This window comes from Nannobrachium achirus (assembly GCF_963921795.1).
Source record: "Nannobrachium achirus genome assembly, chromosome: 20".
NCBI classification, from domain to species: domain Eukaryota; kingdom Metazoa; phylum Chordata; class Actinopteri; order Myctophiformes; family Myctophidae; genus Nannobrachium; species Nannobrachium achirus.
In genome coordinates this window covers 35,264,722-35,286,499 of record NC_137827.1, presented here as the reverse complement: position 1 = coordinate 35,286,499, position 21,778 = coordinate 35,264,722, and the positions used below count along the sequence as shown (strand labels likewise).

General features: G+C 41.5%; 1 protein-coding gene across 1 annotated transcript in view; it reads right to left on the bottom strand.

The window, feature by feature from the left end:
• The window catches only part of stxbp5b (syntaxin binding protein 5b (tomosyn)), a 39,191-nt gene that overhangs the window by 6,742 nt on the left and 10,671 nt on the right, over positions 1–21,778 (bottom strand). The window contains exons 5-22 of the mRNA XM_080750711.1: positions 21,128–21,262; positions 18,632–18,695; positions 18,090–18,173; positions 16,187–16,310; positions 14,625–14,703; positions 12,250–12,404; positions 12,072–12,144; positions 11,726–11,873; positions 10,213–10,280; positions 10,062–10,102; positions 8,258–8,478; positions 7,497–7,687; positions 5,454–5,579; positions 4,876–5,024; positions 2,881–2,943; positions 2,736–2,795; positions 2,583–2,630; positions 1,119–1,169 (exon numbers count right to left, since the gene is read on the bottom strand). Coding sequence (XP_080606837.1) covers positions 1,119–1,169; positions 2,583–2,630; positions 2,736–2,795; positions 2,881–2,943; positions 4,876–5,024; positions 5,454–5,579; positions 7,497–7,687; positions 8,258–8,478; positions 10,062–10,102; positions 10,213–10,280; positions 11,726–11,873; positions 12,072–12,144; positions 12,250–12,404; positions 14,625–14,703; positions 16,187–16,310; positions 18,090–18,173; positions 18,632–18,695; positions 21,128–21,262 — 1,880 coding nt within the window. The remainder of the gene's footprint in view (positions 1–1,118; positions 1,170–2,582; positions 2,631–2,735; positions 2,796–2,880; positions 2,944–4,875; positions 5,025–5,453; positions 5,580–7,496; positions 7,688–8,257; positions 8,479–10,061; positions 10,103–10,212; positions 10,281–11,725; positions 11,874–12,071; positions 12,145–12,249; positions 12,405–14,624; positions 14,704–16,186; positions 16,311–18,089; positions 18,174–18,631; positions 18,696–21,127; positions 21,263–21,778) is intronic.

Sequence of the window (21,778 nt, the reverse complement as noted above, 5' to 3'; positions counted from 1 at the left end):
CAAAGCTCAAACTCTACATAAACATTTTTTTTAAACCACATGACCCAAATATGCAGTAACTAACAAAGGAAACCCAGCATGTAATGTCCCAAAAGATTGAATATCCTCCAGGATTTTTGACATCTTATTCTGCTCATACAGTATTCCTTAATTTCCAGTTCACCGTTTTCCTAATTCTTGTGGCTAGGGAGCAGCATTCTCAATGTCAAAAATGTTGGCAACACCTATGAGAAAGAGGAAATTCATGTTTTTCTTCTTCTTCTTCTTCTTTTTTTCTTTTTTTAAACATTTTAAATACAAGCTTTTACCCTCTTTGACAAGGCTAATGACTTCAACCCAAGAAGCACCATGTCTTCCATTAAGAACTTAAACACAAAAGGCGAACAAATCACCACTGTGTTTCTTCAGAGGCAAGAGAGTGCAAACAAGAAAAGCCAGATTTCCAACACCGAGTGCAGTCAGAGAGCTGAAACTTCCTCATAAAAAAGGACAAGGAAATAAGTCATGGTGAGAGTATTAGTGACCACACAGGCTTGTCCGACAAGCGAGGAGAGGAAGACCCCAGCAATGGTGCAGGTGGGGTTAGTAAATGTAATAACACTTCAGACCACAGCTGGTCCACTCACTATAGGGTTCAGGGTCTGAGCATATTCTACGGACACGCGCCTTTGTGACAGGGGAGCACGGTTTCTCCTCCTGTTCTTCCACTGTGCCACACGAACGCTTTTTATATGGCAAAGAGCGCTGGCGCCACACCCTCTCCACTGGGTCAAAGTGCAAACAGAGAAATTGGGCACTGTGTCTCAGCTTACAGGATCACAACAAAACAGGAATTTCACATTCATGTTGACACAATCTTGGAAGAAAAAAGGCAGCAAACACAAACACACACACACACACACACACACACACACACACACACACACACACACACACACACACACACACACGCACACACACACACACACACACACACACACACACACACACACACACACACTTCTAAACAGTGGATCTAGGACTAGACAGATGACTTGATTGAAAGGTGATTACGCACGGAGGTCACACCTGTAAGGAAATATGACGGTGCTTCAAAACGGAAAGTCAGGATGGCTTACCCAAGTCTGGCTTTTGCTCAGTAGGCGAGCTAATTTTCCGTGACATCTTTGCTGCAACAGAAACATACATTCCTATTCACAAATGCAAATGGCAATGTTAATTATTCTAATTCTCACAAATCTCAGCTTTCTGAAATGACAATTCTTTTTACTCAACAATCCAGATTCAAAGGAGATGCTGAAATCAGCAGGCACACATTGAGCTACTGCTTCATGCTCAACAAACATTGGATAGTGATACACATGACATCTTTTTTGGCAACGTCCAAGAATAAGACTGGAATTTGTAATGTTGTAGTGCTGGTGCTTATAAAATGGTTGGACTTGTTGACAGCAGTTCTAGGGATGAAAGTGGCAGCTAAATGTAAATAGCCTAATGTAAATGATAATCTAAAATTTTAGTTTCTTTAGTCAGCCCTTGTATGGGTGCATTGCACAAAAAACTGCCAAGTATATCCCACGAAAATGAGCGAGACACTGAGCAGTATCACACAGCCATGGGGCCTGTACTGTCAAACAAAGCAGGAAAAAGTCAAGACGACGCGGCATTAAAATGTCATTATTACAGTTTACTTCAGAGTAGGGCAGTAAGATGAAGCACCACAACGGAAGCAAAGTAGGGTCAACAGAAGAAGCCCTGCAATCAAAAAACATGGCATCAAGGACAGCCTCTACGATTGAGAGAGAGTTCACTCAGTCATGGTTAGACATTAGTATTGTGAGGAAATAAACAATGCAGATTTTCTATGCTTCTGAATGAATAACAAGTCAAAATGTTGTAATGCAAGTGTGGCCTTTTTTTGCCATGGCATGCTCAAGCCATAGAACCAGCAGTGGTGTATCAAGGGCCCATGGTACTGTAATTGGAGGAGCCGTTTGTTTATTTTTAATATGTGATTGTGACTAGACTTTGTATACTTGGGAGGTGCATCAGGATATAGCCAGATAGGGCATACCTGTGGGTTGATGTTTTTTACTTGCAAAGTAAAGGCAACAGGAAAACTCTGCTTTCATTTCTTCTGAAAATAAACATCATCAACCTGAGTTTTATGGACAGTGGACATTATACACATCTTTCATCAGTCTTTTCCATTTTTGTTACATTCAATGTACATTTTTATATTGACAAATAGTTGAGCTACTTTAGTAATTGTGGTTCAAGCTGCATAGAAAATCTGCAACCTGTTGTACAAAAAGATATGCAGTACTTCTATCATTCATGCCTTTGGGAATAATCACTCCTGATCAATTTGATCAATCAAATACAGTACATAAGCCCAACACCTTTTGATTAGTAAACAAAGATCACATTGCTGCAATGCACTTCTTTGTTTCAGTGGCACAAGTTGCACTGCAAGATGCTCTATTAAAGCACAGCATGGTTAGACAACAGTCATTTAAGATAGAGAGAAACCGAGAAATGAGAGCGAGAGAGTACATTCTGAATTTCTGATCATACAGTACCAAAGTCATTGGCAACAGTCTTGGAGAAACGCCTGCTTTTGAACTTCACTGCAAAACGAGTGTGAAAATGACAATAGTACATTTCAGTCATTTGACATATTTCAGCTCACAGAGATTTGTAGGATGCAGATTATTCTTTGGCGAGTACAGTACCCTTTTCAATGAACTTTTGCTGTTTGGGTTCATCGTCAGAATTGCAGGGTGAGGTAGATCCTATGTGGCAGTTAAGTAACAGTGTAAGCGGAATGTACCATACACAACAACAGCTGCCTTGTATAAAGTAAAACTAGAGGCTTACCTGAAGTTGGTGATTTGCATCGCTCCTCTGAGGCGTTGGAGCCGTCATTGGAGTCACTGAATGCTGTGGGAAGGAGGCGCAACGTTTTTTAAGCAAACACTAGCTGTGCCGGAAAATATTCACTACTACTTTTATAGTTCTATGTAGGGATGTATATAGTAAACTCATCTGCAAAAAAAAAAAAAAAGGAGAAGAAAACTCCTTAATCACATCGTTGTTGTCACACACTTTCTTTCAGCCCTTTGCATAATGCTTTATATGGGGTTTGCGAACGTGACCATCGGTTGTAGCCTACTTTTCACGATGCATTGTGGGATAAGTCCACTATTTACGTAGGGTAGGCCTAGTAATTATATTTATATATCACTATACATTTGGTACCACTAAAAATTGTATAATCACTATAGTGCAATGCACTACAGTATAAAGTGAGTATTAAGGAGCGATTTCTGACCATTGTCATTGTCACACAGTTTATACAAAGGGCTGTTCTTACTACATACACTTTCTACAGCTATTGCAGTGAGTCTCTACAGCTTGTGTGGGGAGTAGAATTTGAGTCATTCTTTATGCCAACACAAGTGCAATCAACCACAAAGCAAATACGTTTCCACTTCAGTTAAAACATAAATATCTGTTGACCCAAGGTATCTCAGCTGTTTGTATAGTCAAGAAATTACACAGAAACACTGTATGCAGCAGTCAGAGTTAATATTAGCTTATTAGTAAGCAGGTTGCTGAGAAGTCTTTGCCGGTACTTAGCTAGTTGTTCACATGATTGTGCCCTAAGTCTTCTTTTTTTTTTTTACAGTATATAACATATGAACTGATGCAAGAGAAAAGAGAATAGACAAAAATGGAGGACTTAAAGAATAGATTATGGTATTGAGAGATGAAGGAAAAGAAAGACTCACTTAAGCGAGAAGAACGTAGTTTTTTCACAGACTCAGTACACAAGTTAGAAAGGCTGGACATGCAAGACTTCGCAGTTGGAATGTCTTTACGAAATCATAGAGAGAGACCAACAGTCAAATAAGGTCAAAACAGAACAGGGAAAACGTAAGTGCATACACTAAAATCCAGATTGTTATTTTAAGAGTAAGGATTTCAGGAAGAAGCAGAGGATCTCAGTGGCCAGCAGCTGGAATCCAAACAACTGATTCAGAGAATATTTTTGAAATGTCAGACATTGCCTTTTTCCTTTGTGTAGCTTAATAACTGCTATTCTTTGCAAAAAAGAGTGTTGAATACAGCTCCAGGCAACTGAGTCCAAGATGAATGAACACAAAGACAAAGCGAGAATGTTTGCATGATGAGGCGCTGAGAGAAAAACACAACACACAACATGACATGACATGACATGACATGACATAAAACAACATGGCAAATAAGCAAAACTTTTGAGCTCAATTACATGTTGTTATGACTTGAGAAAGTGACCAAAAGCGGATATTAAAAACATGCACATGTAGAGCCAAATAATCCCAACAAGTACACAGCTCACTAAAGCGGGATTTATACTTAAAAATGGCCGATCTGCAAGCTAACAAGCCATCACAGCATGACACGTTGTGAACTTGTAGATGTGCCCTTAACTAGCATGCTCTGGTGTCTTTTAACTGTCCAAATGAACAGATGGAGAATCTGTCAGTGACGCCCCCTCTTGTGGGGGAGGAGCTACTGCTGGGGGGGTGGAGCTCAAGTTGCAAAAGCCAAGCTGGCTGCCAAGCGTCACACCTGTCTTCTCTAGCTTCACAGAATGCCCGCGACGGACCTAGACAGCTGACACCATTCAGATGACAATATTAATCTCTTACCCAACGTAATGGAAGACTCAATTAATTACAGCTAAATAAAGCAATAAACTCTATGGGAGACTTATTTGACTGTGGCAGCCAGTGCAAGATGGGAGACGTCACGGTCGGAAAGGAGAGGCCTTATGGAAAAGGGAAAAACAAACGACAGTAGTGGAAAAAGTAAGATTGAAATGCTCACCTCCTGAGGGCTGTCGTGATTTGCGCGGCGAACAAGGCCTCTGGTAGGGATCAGAGGGAATGTACAGCTCTGATGTGCCCATGTTCAGCAGCAATGTTTTTTGGAGGTAGTCCACCACAGCAAGACCGTTACTGTTGCCAAACACCACTCTGTAACACAAGAGAGAGGTGGCATTTGTTTGTCTCATTCTGGCCTTGTGTTGTCTCATACACAGTAAAATCCTCTATATTCATTTAACTACTTATAAAATAACATTGAGAATTGTTTCTGTGTACTCTCAAATGCTACTTGAAGTTGTGCTATTTAACTACACTGTGTGGCTACAGTTAGTTTGTCTGGATAAGAAGTTCAGCTACACTCTGCTGCACTGATATAATGATATCAAACAGGATTTCTTCCCAGACAGTATGACTATGGCCTCTGGCTACAAAGAACAGACAGAGAGAAGTGGGGCCAGTGAGGACAGAGACAGAGAGAGAGAGAAAGACGTGTGTATGTGAGAGAGAGAGAGAGAAAGACGGGTGTGCACGTGCGTGAGAGAGCGAGCGAGAGTGTGATTGTGAGTGAGAGAGACTTACAGGCCGTAGGAGGAGTTGATAGCTAGACTGGTGATCTGTTGTGGTGGCTCCCCACTCACCCAGACCAGCTGGATCACTAACTCCACCTGGTAGCCCGGAGACTGCTTCAGCGGGGAGCTCCTCACCCTAAGGAAAAGAAAAACAACATATTGTCCGCAACAATAATGCAAAACTTATGCTGTAAGCTGCTGAAAGTAGTTGTGTTCCTCATCTTATTTCTTTGTGCCTTTATGCTGATTGCTAGTGTTGCCCGATCACGTGATCGGATCGGCCGCCGATATGGTAATTTTTATAAGATCGGAGAAAAAAGTTTTTTCTTTTTTTCCAAAAAAATGTTTTCTGGGAGTAGTGAAAGTTACAGGTAAGGTGAATGCGATATGAAATGTAAGCTTACCATAATCACAGTAATCCTTAATCATTTTCAATCATATTCAAGGGCTTTTGGAGAAATGAGACAGACACAGAGCCCTGCAGAGGGGAGGTGATTGTGTCAGACTCTGTGTCCAGCTGGCAGCTGATGCCAATCAGCTGTAATGGCCCCTTGTTAATGGATCAAAGGAAGGCAATTATGTCTCTCTGCACTGTCAACTAGCTGCTACAGATGCATACTTTTCAAGCAGACTGGTTAATTGGTTCTTAACTTATTTTGTTTCAACTTTAAAAATGGCCAATGTTTTACCAGTTTTTATATAGTTTGTTGATTATTTTTGATGCTGTAATGGTCTATTTTATTTTATTTTTTGAGGTATTAAACAGGTTTTAAAAGTCCTTAAATCGTGACTTCACAGCCAAATTTCAAAGGCCACACCAAAGGTCCGCTGCACAATGCTTGAGAAACACTGCACTAGTAGGCCTATATCACTATACACTACTCATAAGCTTTGTTTTTAATTTGTTGATTCAGTGCTGCACTAAGTGATATAATGAATAGAATATTTTTTTCTTAATGCCTTACCAAAAGATCGGATCGGGAAAGATCGGGATCGAATCGGAAGCAATAATATTTGATCGGTATCGGATCGGGAGCAAAAAAAAACGTGATCGGGGCATCCCTATTGCCTAGAAAAACAAAGCCAATCACTACTCTCACTCCACTTCACTTGGAATAGTGATGAAGGGAATAAATTAGTTACCCACCCTGTGACATTAAGGGCGCGTTCGGAAATGCGCACTCAACGCACTGGTGTGCCATGTTGTCGTTCGTTTATTCGGTGCACTTGGCGGTGTGGTGCGTCAGTGTGGCGTTTTGATTGGTTGGTTTTCATCGCCGTGTCTCGAGCGCTTCTCAGTTGTGAACAATGGAGGAAATGACCACAAATGCAGCATTTACAGCTTTATTGGTCGTTTGGGCTTGATAGTTTCACACGCATCAACATGTAAACTAACAGCAGGTATGCCAATATTATGAATTACATCTCCTTTCAATATCAACGTTACGTTAGCAACTGCTGCTTTTAAGGAAGTTTACCTTCAGAGTTCAGAGTGAAAAAGCACACAGCTGACTCTTAACTGGTCGTTCGTAAATAAGCCACACTGAACGCACTCTCCAACGCCACGCCCACTGCACTCACTACACTGAGCACACACCCGGTGCGGGTTTCCGAACGCACCCTAATAGTTAGCTACCGGTAGTTAAAAACTCTTTAGGACAGAAAGAGCAGTGAGATTCATAAACTGCAGTCCTTAAATTTGACATGTTCTCTGACTAAAAGTTGCGTAATGTGTCCCAGGCATTACACGACCATGAAATGTATTTGAAGAATGGATGGTCCAATAAGATGTCAAACTCCTAACCCCGGCAGTGTCAAAGCCATGCTCTATCCACACAGAACTTACTTTCTTCTTGCTTACTTAATGACTTAATTTAGAAAAGTAAAAACGTTTGTACGTTTTAAAAGTATCAATTATTCAAGATGTGACTACTACTTGTGGAATTCTGTGGAAAAAACAACAACACAGATATTCATCACATTCATCAAGTCTGAAACATTACGCCTTCGTGGCATACTTAAAAAAAGCATGACAGTATAAAAACATCCATACTGAAGGCAAGGCATGTTGTCGCGGGGTCCATCAGAGGTGGTGCTGCCTGTGGAAGGCTGGGCGGGAGGCTCAGTCTCCTGCGGACTGGAGGAGGCTCCTCCTGGGACGGGCAAGGTGGGGGTCTGCTCTCCTGCTGTTGGGTCTGGAGACTCCACATCACTCAGTTCACACTGCATACGCACCTCTAGAAGCTATGAAAGAAGTCCAGAGTTGTACAGTAGATACTCATATAAAGATACAGGCAGAGGATTCAGACACATCTATCTTTAATGCATTACATTGTACACATGTAGATGAACTTGAACCTAAACATTGCAGGGAGAAACAACAACAAACCATGCGTTCTAGGCTAGCTTGCAGGAGCGATTAGCTGTGACCGCAGAACAGCTTGTTTTGGGGGCGTGTGCTGCCGCTGCAGCACAGTGAGCACACGCCGTGATGCGGTGCAGTGATATACTCGACACAAAAAACAGTAGTACCATGTGACAGAGGGGTCAAAGTTGAACGAAAATCGCTCTATATACAGTATGTAGTAGAAATATGTCAACAATAATAATGACAGCAGTTTTGGGGATTTGTTTATTATAACAAATTGGGCTGGCCGAATCAATGGAACTACTTCTTATTCAGCAGATAAATGACGACCACGGGACTCGGGCAACCAATTAATGCCTTTGCAATGACTATATTACTGGCAACTTTTTCATACAGCTTAACTAACACTTTCAGCATCCTGATTGGTTCAGTGACAGTATGGGTACCTGCACAACTTCAGTGGTCACTTCCTGTTTGCTGAACCTGTAGACAATGACGTGGGCAGACACTCCAGCCACACAGAGCATCCTGCTCTCAGGGCACCAGGAGAGAGTCTGGATGGCAAACGGGTCCTCTTCTACTATGTCTGTGCTCGGCTTCTCCTCCTTGCCGCGAGCCTTTTCAAACACCTTGGCAGTCTTCAGCTTGTACAGTACTTGAAGCATTACTGCATGAATACAGAAGTCAGGAAAGTGATCATCACAATATTAAAATGGGACTGGCTACATTAGCGTGGTTTAGTACAGACTTCATTTTAGGCCACATTCTCATAATATAATTCGGTTTAGTCGTGCGAATGGGAGGGGTGAAGTTGCCACATTCTTGCATATTTAATTGATACGTTTGCGCTCGCACAGCACTTTGTCATCCGAAACAAGGAATCGTCCACGTCTGTCCAGGGACATGTATGTATCCAAGCTGCATAATAATGCCTCCTCCATCTCCCTGTGTTTATTAATTCTTCAAGTTCAACTCACAATGTAACCGCAGGACCCCCGCAAGCGCCGCATTAGCCTATTTATCTGCGGTCGACGGTCGTAAACGGGCGATCACAAAATAAAACCAGCGGCGGCGGGAGGGACTCGCAAAATCTACCAGCAATAAACCAGACAGAAAATACTTTAGCAAGATATGAAGAGTAGAGCGTCAACGTCTCTCTCTCTCTCTCTCTCTCTCTCTCTCTCTCTCAGTCTCTCTCTCTCTCTCTCTCTGACCCTCGTCTTTCCCTCCGCTGGCTCCCTCTTTGCGCTCCGCGCATGAAGCGTCTCGCCGTCTCCATCTGGACACGATTTGGCACAGAGAGCCGCGCGCGCGAGCAAGACCCACACATCGGCCTATATTATATGATATACAGCTATACAAGTGACTCCTGTGCAGTGGCACTTTCCTTTTATTTAACTGTGAGCAACAACTCCTCACAAATAATACACCATGTGCGATCGAGGGAGCGGTGATCAGAAATCAACTGAGGGGAGGAGGCGGCCAGAATCGTCAGAAATCTAATGAGAACAGACGGGGGGATTTAACCTTTTATAAATAGCTATGGATTTAACCCGCACATGGCTCTATATAGCCTACCACAATGTTCCATTGCATGTATTTGAGACGGATGGATTCACACCAACAGGGAAGCGTTTGCGGTAGCGCATCGAAACCACCGTTTTTTTGTGGATTTGCATTCGTTTCTTTTATTCGAAAAAGAATACGGATGCGTCTTCACACATGCCCAACCGTTGTGTATTTTCCAACAATACGTTATAGGATTCGTTTTAATCGTCATAAAACGTGCCTGTGTGAATGTCGCCTTACACACCAAGCATCGTGCAAATAAATGAAACAAAATCGCAATGAATACTGAGTGAAACACTTTGTCTAATTTCAAAATTGACAGATTATTGATCTCCATCTGATTAAGTTAGTAGGGGTGATATTACTCGCAACCAAGCCAGATGTTTGGCGGGACACACAGGGGAAAACAGTAACCAGCCTGTAGCCGCCTATCTAGTTGCCATCGCAAAACACAATATCTAATCCCTTCATACTATTGCTTATTTTGGTCATTGTGTACATGTCGCAGTCAAAATGTAAATGATCTCAATCAATATGCAAGGCTGCATTGACTAGATACAGGTTTGATAAATAAATATGACGTGCAATAAAAAGCAGTTTATTTAAACTACGTGGGCGATATTGACAATGGACAATGACAATGTAGTAACACTGGTATGGTCTCTTAATATAGATACTCACATGCAGAAGCGTCCCAAAATTTGATTGACCCATCAGCATGTCTATGGTAAATGAGAAAAGAAAAGGAAAACTCCTGGTTAGCATACAAGATAGATTCCATGTACTGTGTATACAATAAGACGTGCTTTCCCAAGCTTTAGGTCGAACTCACCCTGTGATGATGATCTCTGGGTAACTCAGTGTGCCTTGACCCCAGTTTCCTCCACTCATAGGCCATTCCTATGGACAGCAGAATGCAACACAACAGGTTTTATGCTACAGAGTTACACTGAATTCACACCAGGTATGCCACTACACGTTCTGAGAAAGCGGAGAGGTTCAATGCATGCTTCTACCACTTTTTCGAGTCACGTGTTCAAATACTGGATTCTGATTGGCTAAATTCCGGAGGTTATGAGAGGACAACTGCCGCAAAGTTGTGTGTCCGAGATCAATGCGCCTCAGTGTACATCCGGGGACTTCAGGAGGTAGTCGGAACACCTTTCCCCCAACCAACAAATGACGGTGGCAACGGTCCTATGTTTACTAACGTGCATGCTATAGTCGCCGATTTATTTGGATCCAATGCAATCCGCCAACTTTAAAGCCCCTTTTCTCTGAACCTATGCCTTTCTGGAAGCGAACAGCCTCTATTTACGGCCGGAACGGTACTTCTAACTGACGTTAGCTTAGCTGTAAGCTAGACGCATGGATTAGTATGGAGTTGGCGCCATCTGTTGGTGAGTAGAAGATGTTGTTTGTGGAACTATCTGCTGTCTCGCGGAAGTTTTATAGGCAATAATGATTGTAACTTAAGATCCTTGCAAGTTACAACTATGTGTTTTCTTTCATGTATACGGGAAAAAGTGGTAGAAAAGCTATTTACCACTCGGGGTCGGACATTATGCTCTCATAATGTCCTGAGTGAGGGTGTTATCGGACTCGGCTGCGCCTCGTCCGATAACACCCTCACTGCGGACATTATGAGAGCATAATGTCCTCTCACTCGGGGTAAATTGCTTACGTCTATGGCAAGGATTGACCACAGCTTTCACATAATTTGTTTTTAAACAGCAGTTGTTAAAGATTGAGCAACTGCATGGCCTAGTTCTTAGCTAAAAGAGTACAGTATAGATTGTTCATAAACAAGCTACCACAGATGGGCACCAAGTGTCTGTACTTCTCCCTGCCTGTGAGCTTGGGCACACCTGTTCTGCCTGGAGCAGTGGAGCTCTCACTGGACCACAACTCACTTATTTACAAGGCTGTCACTCATACCTCGGGCACGCCCATTTAGCAAAATCCTGCCCCACGGAAATTCGCTCACCACTGCTGGTGTGAATTCAGCATTAGGCAGCACTTCAAATGTAAATACAACATTGATGGGGAGTTGAAAAAGGAACATAATGCAACTTGTGATTATAATTAGGGATGGAGATCTTGTAGATCTTTTCACAGATAAGAGGTTGCTTTATTTTTGAGCGGTGCTCTTGGAAGGAGCTACTGTAAGCTCCAACATCTGGCTTTGTCCATATGTACCAAGCTTCACGGGACGCTTACTGAAACGAGCTCATAAATAGCCCTGCTCACTTCACACTGGGTGTGATCTTTGTGCTTTGAAAGACCTAAAAAGCCCCGAAGTACTACATCATTTATAAAGAGTTCCATCCTTATCATGGGCCTACCTTCTTACTGTAACCTTGTCTCTTTTGCCGGCAGCCGACAGAGTAAAGTGCAGGAATCAGTTCCGCGGGGCAGTCAGCAAAGTATTCACAGCAGGTTACTGGTGATTCATGGATGGTTAGAGGATATGGATTCTCAAATATTGGGTACCTGTCAATGCAACAATGGCATTACAATCAAGCTGGCAATGTTATGAATAAGGTTTCAAGTTTCAACAATAAACATATGTTTTCAATACTAGACTAGTCTTCTATCTATTAATCAATCTGGCTAAGGTTTACTCAGGTGGACAACAACAGCAAATCTTTATACAAAAACTGCAAAATAATCGTAGGACCAAATATTCACCCAATCTGTCCGAGATCGATTACAACTAAATCCTTGTCAAGCAGGACCACGACTGCATAAGGCTCCTGGAAGTCTGTTAAATCAGCAGAAAACACAATATATTAAAAAGGATCTTACATAAGTCCCCTAATACACACCCAAAGAACAAATCTGCCTAGAGCCATGCGTGGGAACGTACCATTGGGATATGGGGTTTCACACAGTGTTAGGAAGTCGACAATGGGGAAGTCCATCTCCAGTACTGCAGTACTCTTCCCATGCATCACTGTCAGACAGGATCTCCTGCCCACCGTGTCGTAAGACAGACCCCCAGACAGGACCATGAAGGCGTCCCTGGAGACAAGAAACACAAATAGACACACATGTAGAGCAGGGGTCTTCAACGTTTTCAGGCCAAGGAACCCTTGGCAGAGAGAGGGATGAAGCAGAGACCCCCACTACATATTGTATAAATGTGTGATGGAGATTCTCATCGATTTCATAGATAGATTCATAGACTTGTTTGACACTTGACCACTTAAAATTATAAATCGTCGATACTTAGTAAACTTGACCTTTCACCCTGTACTTGGTCTGCTCTTTTTTACCTATACACCAAACCTAAAAAATAGCCGATCTACAAGCTCTCAACGCCTCGCGCTGCGAGCTTGTAGATCTGCTATTTTTGGCTGAAGTTCTCCTCAGAGTATAGGGATGTGAGGGTTCAATTGTTCATTTAAAATAATTATCCTATCACACAAGGATTTGGTGGACCCCTGCAGTAACTCTGAGGACCCCTTAGGGGTCCCGGACCCCCTGTTGAAGAGCCCTGATGTAGAGGGATCAAACATGTACAATACAAAAGGCCCGGACACGTGCACACACTGTCACACACACACACACACACACACACACACACACACACACACACACACACACACACACACACACACACACACACACACACACACACACACACACACACACACACACACACACACACACACACACACACAGTTTCAGTTATTTCTGTTTGTTGTGATGTTGTAAAGGAAGTGTAGATCTAATGTCAGCACTAAGTGGATATAGAAGGACAGCCACTACTCTACGTTTTACTGTTGCCGCTTCTGGGGGGTGGCATGGGCCTATTTAAAAAATATAAATATGTACATCTTCCCTGTTGTATCGCATTGGTTAAAGTTCCTCCTAAATAATGCAATAAAACATGTAATAGTTAAATGTTAGCTATGGATTCATCCATAAATTGAAAATTCCATTCCAGTTCCTCTCAGCATACAGTAAGTAAATGCATCTGTAGCTACCTGTTCTGGTTGCACACATATACACACACGGTTTTTAAATTACTATTATGGGATATTATTGTTAATAATTAAGCCATCATCAACATCAAATTATTTTAGTGATAGATCAAATCGAGCACAGAAATAATGTGAACAAATAAATACAAGCTGGCAAGCTAAATAAAACATTGTATGTATGCAGTTAAGAGTGGGGTGGCTCAGAGTAGATGACAGAGTACAGCAACTTGCAATGGGCCTGGTGTACAAGATACACTACACCACTAAGATACCCATGTACCTGGCAAAATACTTTAAAAACGTTGAGGATGTCTACAATTACAACACCAGAGGCAGCGCCACAGATCACGTTCAACCCAGAGTCAACTCAAAGAAAGGGTCAAACTCGTTATTCTGCTATACCACAAAAATGTGGAATGCCTTACTGAAGGTCTTAAAGGAGTGTGGATCACTAGCATCCTTTAAAATCGCCCTGAAAAACCAGGCAGCAGCCGTTTGCAACTGGTAAAAACAAACCTAGCCCAGCCCAGCCCTACCCTCCCCTGCCCCTTCAAACAAACCTAGCCCAGCCCTACCCTCCCCTGCCCCTTCTTTATATATACTTACTGTTTGTATTTACTTACTGTATTTTGTTCTTTCATTTTTTTTTTTTTTTACTAACTATATCTACTGCATAGTACTGTGTTCTATTCATCTGTCATTCAATGTTATATGAGATACTTAAATGGTTTCCTGTGGAAATAAGCTTAGTCTTTTCTAGGATCTCCTTTTAGTAGACCTTGTACCAGTGAACTGTACCGTCATGAAACTGTACCTTTTCCTATGCAAACTTCTAATAAAGTCTTCAATCAATCAATCAATCAATGTACTAGTGTACAGCACATGCATGCTATGTTGACAAAACAACCGGAAAAGCTACTTTTGGTGCAGGACATGGAGAGTGTGTAACCAAAATGGTAACATTTGTTAAATCTCAGAGTTAAATTAACACTGAGGATTTTATTGTGTACAGGCCGTTTTGACACAGGAAGGGTGGGAACTCACAACATGTCAGCTATTTACAGTAGGCTACACTTAAAAATAAGAAGTCTCCCTTCCTCAGGTTACCCTGAGGAAGATCACTGGTTGTGTTGTATTTATTCTGAGCAGTAGCTGCCTGCCTTCTTTTATTCTTATATGAACATTTTCTGTCCTGCACCAGCGACCAACATGGATGTGCCTAATAATTCTGTTTGAATCAGCTCTGTACACTTACCCAGCCCTGGTGGTTTTATACTCCACTTTGAGGATAGGCTTGCATGGTTCTGGCTTCTTTCCATCCTTGGGTTGCTTTCCTGGTTGAAGTAACACAGTATATTAGATACTCAAATTAAGACAAAGATACAGTATATTGCATAGAAGTACACAAGGACATTGAAATACAGATTCAATAGCTTATCGCAGTGGTTCAGAACATTGTTCTGCAAACAAACCTGTGAACCTTTGGTCCAAAGAGTAAAATTAACGGTCCCATCCTCTTTTACAGTACACTTTAAGACATAATAAGACAGAATAAAGCCATAATAAGAAATAATGTGTTGGTAATTAGAGCTAATATATTTTATTAGACAGAAACAAAGACAGAATAGTAGAAAGAGCGAATACATTCTTTGGCACCGTCACCTGCCGCCTACCAAAACTGCAGCGGCAGACACTGCCGCACAGAACTAGCGGTCGTGCGGCAGTGTCTGCCGCTGCAGTTCCGCGGTAGGTGACGGTGCCAGAGAATGTATTCGCTCTTTCTACTATTCTGTCTTTGTTTCTGTCTAATAAAATATATTAGCTCTAATTACCAACACATTATTTCTTATTATGGCTTTATTCTGTCTTATTATGTCTTAAAGTGTACTGTAAAAGAGGATGGGACCAAATTAACATATTGGTCCTCTATTAGAAGAAAATGAGCTGACCCTATTTTAGATCCTGACCCACAAGTTGAGAAGCATTAAGTCAACCAAGCTTTCTAAACATTTGCTTCTGTGTGTTTGTGAAAAACACAAGAGAGGACATTAGGTACACAGCCTATCCAGTCCCCAATACAGTAATAAATGACAAACAGACGGACAATGTAACCCACATTAATCCTGGCATCCTTCCATCCCTATTTTGAGGACATACAAATAAAAAAAAATCCTGATCTACAAGCTCAGGTTATAATTGGCTATTTCTACTGATTGATGTGCGACAAAGTGTATACTGTAGTAGGGCTTAAGTTATTATTAATAAGGCCAATTACAGAAGACCTACAGTACATGAGAACATGTGTACAACATGAGTAGTTAACTCAGGAAAACTGCTAAACACATTTTATTTTAAATTATATTAATTCAAAATATGATATATATCTCTCCCAGTAAAATTAATGAATTGCTACATATAAATAACAAAATGTACACAAACACGAAGCGGACCCATATGGTACAGTATGCTGTCCATATGTCACACACATGGCTATATCATCTGACCAATGTGCATGTTTGCCAATGTGATGACTCATGTCTGTTGTCTTCACAAGCACATTTAAATGAGTAAAATATATTGTATACTGCAGATATTGGATTCATGGATTCATGTAGATCATAATTATGTACTAAAGAGGGGAAAGCACTGTTATTATCGGGTGTAAAACATTGCTTCCCCAAATTAATAATAATGATCACTCACAACATTTGGCCAATTAATTGGGATAAATATTGTAGCCAAAACTGTGCAGTCCCAGTGTGTAGGCCAGTGTGTACATACAGTAGGTGTGAGATGCATGCACACAATAGATCTTACCATGTGGTGTGATGGTCTGTGCAGGCTTGGCAGGGGCTCGTATATTCCATGTGGTCAGAGTGCCATCAGAGTGGCTGCACGTAAATTGCTTACCCTCATGATGCCAGGCTACGGAGTGGATTGCCTGATAAAAACATGGACAAACAAATGCTTGAGATAACAGGAATACACTTTCATTTCTCTCCCCAATTTTGCTTTTTGCCAATCACCCCATACTAAATGCCAACCCCTTCGGTTGGTAGGGGTAGGGTGTAAAACATTGGTTCCCAAACGTTTCAGGTCGAGACCCGAGAAGCGCGATTAGATGTTTGCCCCGGACCCAAACTAGTGAAAATAGCAGATCTACTAGCAATCTACAAGGGAAACAGTGGTGTAAACCAGTGGTTCTTAATCTTTTCAGGCTGCGACCCCCAAAATAATCATATTTTAACTGGGGACCCCTCCACCCTGACGAGCACTAAGAGTTGAGGCATTACATTTTGTACAGAACGGTTCTATTGTGAAAACAGCAGATCTACATGTTCACAACAGCAGATCTACTGTACAACAGCAGATCTACATACTCACAACGCGAGGCGTTGTGAGCATGTAGATCGGCTATTTTCACAATTTCTGCCTTTAATATTTGACAATATGTCCAAAGTTTAATTTTATTATTTTAGAGGTATTAAAAGGGTCTTAAAAGTCCTTAAATTGTCACTTTAGAAAATTGTCTGTAGAGTATGTTGGTTTGTTTAGTGTTGAGTGAGAAAACAATGTTTCACGTTAATCTAATCATCTGGGGACACCCCAAAATAATTTGGGGACCCCCTTGGGGGTCCCGACCCACAGGTTGAGAACCACTGGTGTAAACAACCACATGTCTCCTCTGATACACACATGGAGTCGCCAGCTGGTTCCGTTCACCTGAGGAGTTTCACCTGGAGGGTGTAAAGCATGTGGATGAACACACCAACTCTTGCAATTCTGCTCCGCAGGGAACAGGCAACCCAGCCAAACCGTGGGAGTGGCTAGAGCAGCGACAGAGTAGCGACTGCCAGCTTCCCACCCACAAACAAACGGACAATTGAGTTTGCGAAGGACTCAGACCTTTGTCTCCACCGGTGGTGGGCAGGAACTTTACCCTTGTGACATCCGGATGCCCATGATTAGAATATTATTATTCAATAATTGTTTCCTATAATTGTATCCTTATCCCAACTACTACAAGGTAACTACAAGAGGCTGATTCTTTTTATTTACGCGCTCAGAAATTCGCTCCTATATTCGGCCGAAAGAACGCAGAAGTGTGCAACGACCTTTAGTCCTACTGATGTCATCAGGGATCACTGACCTGCAAGCAGCTCCCACTCTCAAGAATGGCACCAGAATGGTGGTAATATAAATGATGGACAAAGTCATTGAGTGTGAGACTGCAATAGGCATAAACAGGGGTAAAACTATCTTCCTCCCAAGAATACCTCACAATGACAGAGGTGATAAGCTTGCCTTCACCTTCATTAGACGACAGTTCCTTATCTGCTTATCTTAGCTTACCATCAATAAGGGTCAGGGCCAAGATAATGAATGAGTTGGCATCTACTACCTCAACCTGTGTCAATCTCATTTTCATCAACAACTTCCCATATGCATTTATACCCAATTGTCCACATGCATCATTCATACTCATTGCTCAAACCAACACCTTCCTTACTCACTACATGTACACAACTACGCAGTACAACATAACTGTGAGGGCCAGAACTCTAGATGTGAGGGGCAAGAATCAGCCCCAACTTCTAGAAACTTAAATTGGGAAGATACAGTGTAAAAATAGCATCCACATTGCCGAGATAACAATGAGAAAACCCCCTGACGACCTGGAGTCCCAATATGACCTGAAAGCAAAGGAAATATGCCTTACCTCATCATAATTGTAGCGGTAGTCAGCCTTTTTACACTTCAAGTCCCACAACACCACTATCCCGCACTCAAATCCAATCAGGATCTGGAATATCAAGCAGAGTGGGTGGAGCTCCAATGAATGCCATACAGACTGCTTACTGCGCATAGTATCGTCGCTGTCAGGCAGAAACCTTGTATCTTCATATTTAAACTTTTTCATTTTTTATATCGCCGTTGTCCAGTGGAAACCTTGTATGTCCAAAACCGTTCATCTAGTATTATCATTTATCATCATTATAAAAGTATTTAAACTATTGAAAATAGCCGATCTACAAGTGGTGCAAGGCGTTGTGTGCTTGTATTTCTGCTATTTTCAATGGTTTTGTGTGACAGTCTTGTGATGAAGCAGGTCTTTTACAACAAATTTTGAAAATTTAAATTTGGAGATACAAGGTTTCTGGACAGTGTGTTTCTAGATTACTAACTGATGTCACTACTTGAATGTTTTACAACAACACACAAGTGAAAATGCAGCCCATTTGGTGTACTGCTGTGAGGTACCTTTCCCTCATCCATGGGGTTATCACTGATGTGAACGACAGGCCCAGGGTGTGTCTTGGTGGATCTGTGAGGTTTTACACAGGAAGGGGACAGAGAGAGAGGGGTGCAATCAATGAATCAAACTAATCGATTTAATCAATTAGAAACATAAGATATAATCAATTTGAATAAAATACCGGTAGTCAAAATTCAGAAGTGCATATGGACAGTTAATCAGACTAATTGATTTAGTTGATTATTACAAAATCAATAACTTTTCACACCTCAGTTCAAAATGCATGTCTTGGTTATTTGATTAATTGAAAAAATACTCGATAGAATAATCACAAAACAATCAACAGTTGCAGGTCTAGAATGAAATAAAATCTAGTCTATTGCTCAGTAAATTCGAGGTACAGTAAAAAATAAAAATAAAACATATAGAAAAGAACACAGCAGCTAAAAGCAAAGAGCAAAAGAGTTAAGAGAGAGAAATAGTGCACAGTAAAATCCTCAGTGATAATGTATCCATTTGTAACATAGAGAGTGTACAATGTAGCCATATGGTAAATATTGACAAATAAGTTTCTGTTTGTACACTTGAGAGTTTAATTCAAACTTTTCTATATGAGAGAAAAGGGAGATGACATGTGATGAACGGCAGGAGATTCAGAGGCGGTCAAACAGATTGAGAAAGAGGGTCGAACGAGGGTCTCTGCGAGATTACAGCAGCGGCGGCGGCGTGTGGAGAGACAGTGTTGCCGTGACAACAGAGAGCGAGAAGGGGCACCGGGGGGAGGTCTAGTCTAACTGCAGTGTCACCACTGAATGTGGCCTGGCTCCAGTAAGATAGTGATCTCATTATTACTGCTGCAGATGAGTCAATATGGTCTAATCAAAAATGATGTAGTGAATTGTTGGGTAAATGTTGAGGTCCAGTTGCTGATGACCACAGAGTCTGATCACCACAGTGACTAACCACCGCCCAGTATGACCAGTATAATATGATCAATATCTTCTCTTACAAGAATTATGTGAAATTGTATAAAACATATAATATTTGATTTTGATACCAATCACATCTCACGGGGGAACTTCAGTTTTCAGCTTAGGGTCAAGTGTCTTGCTAAACAAATTATGCATCAAATAGCACACAAAAATAAGTACAAAGTAAAATCCATAGTGTTAAACCATTTGTAACTCGTACGAATAAAACTAAAATTAACCTGTAAGCAAATGAATGAATGTATAACAAATGTAGCTAAATGGACCCTTATGGCAGTGGATCTCTAACTTTTTCAACGACCCCCAAATGTACAACGGACCCCCATCCAAAATATTGCCAGGGACTGCCCATACATTTCTTTTCTTAAAATATTTCAGAAACATTACACATTTACTCACTTTTTCAAGGTTCTGTTTTTTCTTCAGATCTACAAGCTCACAATGCGTGAGCAAAGCAACAAAGCAACGCCGCTTCTTCTGCTTGTCTCCACTTTAGGACACGCCTAGACCGGATCAAATGGCCCGTTGTAAACGAATACCAGGCTTTCCTCCGAGGTGGAAAGACGCGAGGTTACATTTGTACACTCTCTGCGTTAAATTAACACTCAGGATTCTACACTTTCGCTTTTTCTACAACAGTCCACAATTTACATCCCTGCAATATCAGACAGGGAAAAGCATTTCTCATCTCCAGCGTCTCCATCTGAAGCATTAATCTGAGTTGGCACCGTACTTCAGCGCCATGACACTGCCAAGCCTAAGATCTAAGACAGCAATTTATCACATGCCAGACGCAACCTCACCTCGAGGCAATGGTATTTTACAGTATTTCCAATTTTAGCTCCTAGTATTATGTTTTACTATTACACAGCATCTGATGAAATAATCCCTTGTATTATTTAAGGCTATTGAACCGGTCCTGGACACCAAGGGGGTTGAATGGTATATAACATTTTTACCTTAAGACCCAAAAGAGAAGTTGGACGTCTCCCTTGGCCACAAACTAGAGATCTGCTATTTTCACTATTTCTTAAAACTTCTAAACAAAATGAATAATTTTTAATGTATTAAGTTATTTTGAAAAGTTATTTTATATATTTTTTTTAAAGTAAGTTTAAGTTCCAACTCATAAAAAATGTGTCCCGAGGACTCCCGACCCATTGTTTGTGAACCACTGGTGTAGAGCATGTCATTGGGTATTATCAAGCACATCCTCCAACCTCCAAAAGTACATTCTGGTGTCACAGAACCAACCATCGCCACATGCACAATGGGAATTTAATTATATGTATTCATCTCTGTTAACCGGACACTGATGACATTATATAGGCCAAAGCTCACATTAGGAGCAGAAGGCACAGGATTGCACATTCCTTTGTCCTTCACAACTTCCTGGTTTATTTTCCGGTTTACCCACTTCAACCACATGAGCATAGAGCTGTAGACATTGGTGAGCGAAAGAGACTCAGAGGGGAAATAAGAAATACAATAAAAAAAGTGGGAGAGACTCACAGTTCGATGGCTTTGTTCCACATGATGACGTAGCCTGAGAGAGTGAAGGACTCCACGTTGACAATGTGGATGTTTCCTCGTTCTGTGCCAATGTAAAGCCATTTGCTCTGGAATGGCAGATGGAGGCACGTGATCCTGCAAAGACCAGAGATCAGTGTCCGTCACAACAAGCCAGTCTTGTCATTAGCTCATGATCTAATCATTCCTGTCCCTGATCATCACAAACTGTGAGTGACTATGGTTTTCTAAAACAAAATCCCTGCTTTAGGTCTACTAGCTGAGCAGGCCAGTAGAGTGGAATACAGTAGTCATAAACACAACATATGCCATTTGGTGAATGCTTTTATCCAAAGCGCATTAGAGCGCCATGAGTGAATATTATTTTTAGCACGGTGCTCCCAGTGGGAGACAAACCCCCGACAATGAAAGAGCAGCAATGTTTCTACACATTGAGCTCTGCAGGACCACAAAGCCTCCAATTGACCATATTCACACCAAGGCCATTTCATGGGTGGAAAACTCACATTAGGGGTCAGCTGTGACAGGGACTAGATGGGAATTGGCATAATAACTAAATTGGGGCTGGGAGACATTTTTAAATCGAGAAACACTATTTTTGCTCTGGCGACTTTTCTTTGAGCAGTCTTCTCA